General features: G+C 38.0%; 1 protein-coding gene across 1 annotated transcript in view; it reads left to right on the top strand.

The window, feature by feature from the left end:
- The window catches only part of MME (membrane metallo-endopeptidase), a 135,920-nt gene that overhangs the window by 107,156 nt on the left and 23,427 nt on the right, over positions 1-5,337 (top strand). Inside the window, exon 16 of the mRNA XM_006867958.1 lies at positions 2,551-2,609. Coding sequence (XP_006868020.1) covers positions 2,551-2,609 — 59 coding nt within the window. The remainder of the gene's footprint in view (positions 1-2,550; positions 2,610-5,337) is intronic.

Raw genomic sequence — 5,337 nt, 5'->3', positions numbered from 1 at the left:
ACACAAATAGATATACATATATATATACATTATATATATATATATATATACATACATACATACATACATACATACATCTTTAGATTCTGTCCAGAAGGAGCCCTTGTGGCACCAAGTGCTCCACTGCTAAACGGAAAGATCTGTGGTTCAAACCCCCAACAGCTCCGTGGAAGATAAGGCCAGGTGATCTGTCCACAAAAAGATTACAACTAAGAAAACCAGATGGGGCAGTTCAATCTGTCCTGTAGAGTCACTCTGTGCTAGAATTGACTTGACAAAAAATAACAACAACAACAGATTCTGTCCAGAGCCCAAACCATAGTGTAGATAGATCAATGTACTTAAAAGAACTATCTGGACTTCATTTAACAGTTGTCATACAAAAATATACATTTGCTCAATTAGTTGAATATTGCATTTTTAAAAACAGTTTTAAAAGCCACTTGGAAGCCCATTGTTGTTATTGTTAAGTGCCTTCAAATCAGTTCTGACTCATATCTACCCTATATGGAGTTTCCAGGGAACGACTGGTGAGTTTGAACTACCAACCTTGTAATTAGCAGTCCAGTGCTTGTCCTACAATGCCACATCAGGACTCCAGACACATATTAGTCCAAATTAAACTTCATAACAAGGGGATAATTTATTTCCACAAAGATTCTTTATAATACACAAATTAAAATATTTTAAAGATATTTGAAAATGTGCTTCATTCTGAAGTTTTAATACTTGTATTTCAATTTTCTGTCAACTACTCCAGAATTGTAGGTATACGTATCTAGATTTAGGAACAAGAAGCTCAATGCATTTCAATATAATCTTAACCCATTGCAGATTTTGAAAGGATGCATTTTAATGAGGTGGCTTCATAAAAAGTTATTTTTAAATGAAATAGAATGCAGACCTGGATATATGCTGGGTTTTTTTTTAAAGAAATAAAATATATATTTTTAAATGTTTTTATTGTGAGTTGAGTGAAAGTTAACAGGGCAGATAATCAGTTTTACACTAAACAAATTATACAACTTGTTTCATGACAATGATTATAATCCCTTCCATGCACCATCAGTTAACAGTATTTCTCTCTATTCATTTTAGCTCTTTTTTTTCTTTACACTCAGACATATATAATAATTTACACCACCAAAGGGCACACACATTCTGCAAGTCGGCCTCCTGGCCGCCAGCTCTCAGTCCCTCTTTTCCCATGAATCTAGAGTCCTCAGCTGCTCCCACTCTCAATGTCTCCATCTCTGCCTCCATCTCTGGTGTCGCTGCTTCTCTAAATAATGTCCTTTATTGCGCTTGTGCTCTTCTCCCTTGATGGTCCTAGGGTCCTCTGTTTATGGACTTTAAAATTAACTATTCCCCCATTTTTGTTATAAAACTTCTACCTTTACAGCTGTAACAATCGCAATTAGTCATGATAACAATTACTACTGAATTATAAGAATCTTATCCCCACCTCTTTTTACTAGACAACATGAAAACTATTCAGTGGGGACTCTATCTTCCCTCACATGCTCTTAAACTAAACATCTTGAAACCTTGTAAGCCAGTCACTTTGTGCTTTTATCACCCCCTCATTTTAGGTAGCCAATGTCTAAGTTGCCCATCCCTATCTACCCTGTGTACAGAGGGGATAGCATTGATACTTGATGTAAAGACTCCTTCCCTCTCTTGGTATTTAAAGCTACTAACTCAATGAATATAGGTCAAGTTCATTAAATTGCAGCAATTTACCTTCATTTCCTTTATCAATAATTGTTTTTTGTTGTGTTTTTTTTTTTTTTTTATCTTCCTCTAGACGAGTTCTGATTATCAAGCCATCAAGGCTAGGTCAAATGGGTACTATCTGCAAGTTTGGGTGTTCTTGTGCATCTCCTCTCACTTTGTATCAGCTGGATGCTTCACTCTCATCTCTAGCCCTCTGTAGCTATGTCGTTGTCCATGGGCTCAGGTATCCTCAAGTCTCACCACACTTTGGACCAACCAGCCCTTCCTCTTCTCTGTATCATGTCCAAGTCAACGGGTGTTCATGGAACATGGTCGAACTCAGCCCATTTCTTCGCTGCTGCCTTTCTCCCTCTTCCACTCACCAGTAGACCAATGTGAATGTCAGCAAGTTTACATGTCTGCTCATGTGTTCCCTTTGAGTTTCAGTCTAAGAGGGGATTTTGTCCTGAGGGAACTTGATGGCCTACCGGCAAACAACTTGCTTATTCTTGTGGTAGCCAATTATATTGTCATTTTGTTTTGGGGTTTTCCTGATAATCTTTCTTTGAAGATGTATCTTCTGTCACTCTAGCTGTTCCAGGCTGGTCTGCTTGTCCTTTCTAGTGGGAATGTGTCACCTCAGAAGGTTCTGGATGAGGGTCAGGATTCCACTTAAGGAAATAGAATACTTTTAAATAAATTATCTCACCTAGTGATATTTCAAACACAGAAAGGCACGATTCGACAAAAATTGTAAAAATGTTTGTACTGTGCTGAGTGGCTTGAAACAGATAATGCAGTATCATTTGTAATGCACTCTTATGTTTTCTATAGGTGGATAAGTGGAGCAGCTGTAGTCAATGCATTCTATTCTTCAGGCAGAAATCAGATAGGTAAGGTGGATTTCTAAATCTTGACTATTTCTCTATTTTTTCTAACCCATATATATGGAAAAAAAAAAGAAAGAACTGAGTTATTGACTTATTAAATATTCTTCTTGAAAGTATACGCATCCAATTTCACTCTAATGGCAAAGTCTGAATTAGTACAAATCATGATAAGTAGTTTGTTTCCTTTGCAATAGCCCCATTTGTAACTAAAATGGTTTATTATACATTTTAAGTACTTTTTGTGATTTAAAGTCCCTAAAATATATCTTCATAAAGTTATATTGATTTTGAGATGTTCTAAGCATCCACATCTTAAAGCAATTTAAAGTTTCAAGAGTCAACTTTTCAGAGATCCGAATTTTCTGATAATTCTGTATGCTGGCTATGGTAGAGATGGTCCTTTTCTATATCATCTTCATTTCAGGAAGTTAAAGGTTCAATTAGATTGAATCATATAAATTTGATTGATTTAGCCACTTTTTAAATTAAAAGATATGAAATTATATGTACTCTCTAACGGTCACTAATAGTAATGTTGCAGTAGTACACTTGGAAGTTTAATACATGAGTAAATGATGCAATGAATAAGTGAATGACTTTGTGTAATTTTTTTTCTTTTCCTCTAAAAACCTGTATATCTTTAAGCTCAATCTATTTTAAATATGATATAAAAGGGCCCTTTTTTCAAGACACTTTAGTATGTGGAAATCATCCAACTGACTTAGTGCTACCAGAGAGATTCTTAAAAACAACTGTATGAGTCCAGCCACTTCTTTCTAAGTGTGGTGCAAAATTAAGAAGGATGATAATCTCAGCAGTATTCTAAACTATTCATTTTGTCTCTATTTTGTATCTCAGAGCCTTCTCTAAGCCTCAGATTTCTTTAATTTTGCTACCAGTTAGATTAGAAATGGTGGAAAATCTGAAAGATTTTTATAATTAATTTAAAAATTAACCTTTAAAGAAATTCTATCTTTCTTTTATTTTAAAGTTTGGCTCTACCTTTCCCTGTTTCTTTTGAGCCTAGAAAGAGTTAAATTAAGAAGTTATCTCCATTTTCTTCTAGTATTTTTATGGTTATTATCTGAGTGAAACTTTAATACATCTGGAATTGTATTTTGCTATGTGACATGAAAATGTATTATACAATGTAATCAAGAAAATGTTGTCTTTGTATAACATAACAATAATTAATGTATACCTGGATAAAAATCAGTTAGCCCCAAGTATAGGCTAATATGTTTCCCTGCTAAGAAAATTATTACCTAAACCCCCCAGATCCTGCCTTAATGATCAACTTAGAATCTATGCTGAACATCCTTGGTAATGTATGCCTGGAAACCATTTAGCACTTGCCTTAGAAATGACTTTATCTCTGTAGGGTCTATACTGAAAAAAATGTTTTTAACATTCAGTATTTTTTTCAGTGTAGAAATCTAGTTAAGTCAAGATTGTTGTTGTTGTTGTTAAGTGCCGTAGAGTCGGTTCCGACCCATAGCGACCAAGATTAGACGTGAATAAAATAATTAACTTTTGATGGGAACCCAGGACAAAGAGTTGTTGTTGTTAGGTACCATCGAGTCATTACCAACTCATAGTGACCCGATGCACAACTGCCTGGTCCTGGGCCAACCTCACAACTGTTGCCAAGTTCGAGCCCATTGATGCTGCAACTTTGCCAATCCATCACGTTGGTGGTCTTCCTCTTTTTGTCTGACCCTCCACTTTACCAAACATGATATCCTTCTCCAGCGACTGGTCCCTCCAGGACAAAGAGAGGCAACCAACATGTCAGTTCTGCATTAGTGCATGTTAAGTTTCATTTAAAATCAGCTCAGTAAAGACTGGATCCTGCCAGGCCAGGTACTGACTTATCCCTAGACTGCAACCTGAAAAATCCTCTTCAGGATCACTGTAGCACATTCCTCCCTTCAGCCTTTCTCTCGAGCAGGTCCATACTGTTTAGGTCAAGATGGAACTATGGTTGAATCTCAGCCCAAATCCTTGCAGATGACACAAAATCGGTCAGCCTCAGAGATCCCCTTATCAAGCTAAATCTAAGACTGTTGATTTTGATTTTGATACCCTCAAACCAATAATCACACAGCAAAAGGAAAAAGTGGGCTAACATTGCACAAAGTAGACCCCAATCCAATGAATAATCAAGAATTATCTGTAATAAATTTGTGTGTGTGTGTATATATATGGGCATGGATGCATGCTTGGTGTGTATTTGTACATGTCTGTATCGATGTGTCCCTGTAAATACATGCTTGTGTGTGGGTGTGGGTTCCAGGTGTCCCCGTCCCCAGGCCCCAAGTTTGTGGCCACCTCCTACAGCCCCTGCCAGGTGGCTGAGGCCAGAAGCTAATGTAAAGAGGTATCAGGGTCTGTCTGTCTGTCAGTCTTTCAATGGAAGGAATGAGTATTCGGGTTGCCCGGCTGAGCACCCACTACCTCCCAAGACCCCCTGTCTTCAGCCTTTCCTCTTCCCCACCCTCCTTTCCTCAGCCATATCCTGAACCCCAGGCTCCAGCTGGGATTTTGGGGCCAGGAGAGAACATGTCTCTTTGCCACAGCATGAGGTGGGGAGCTGACCAACCAATCACCTCTGGTGAGCCTGCATGCCCCTCATGGAGCCCCTCCTCTGGCGGGTCAGCAGCCTCCCTGACCCCTGGTTCTTCTTGGATCTGAGGGGTGGCTCTTGTGATTCTGTCAGCCCAGCCCTGCC

This window comes from Chrysochloris asiatica, unplaced genomic scaffold, assembly GCF_000296735.1.
Source record: "Chrysochloris asiatica unplaced genomic scaffold, ChrAsi1.0 scaffold00113, whole genome shotgun sequence".
Classification (NCBI taxonomy): Eukaryota; Metazoa; Chordata; class Mammalia; order Afrosoricida; family Chrysochloridae; genus Chrysochloris; species Chrysochloris asiatica.
Note: the sequence above shows the minus strand (reverse complement) of the source record. Positions and strands in the feature narration are given on the sequence as shown.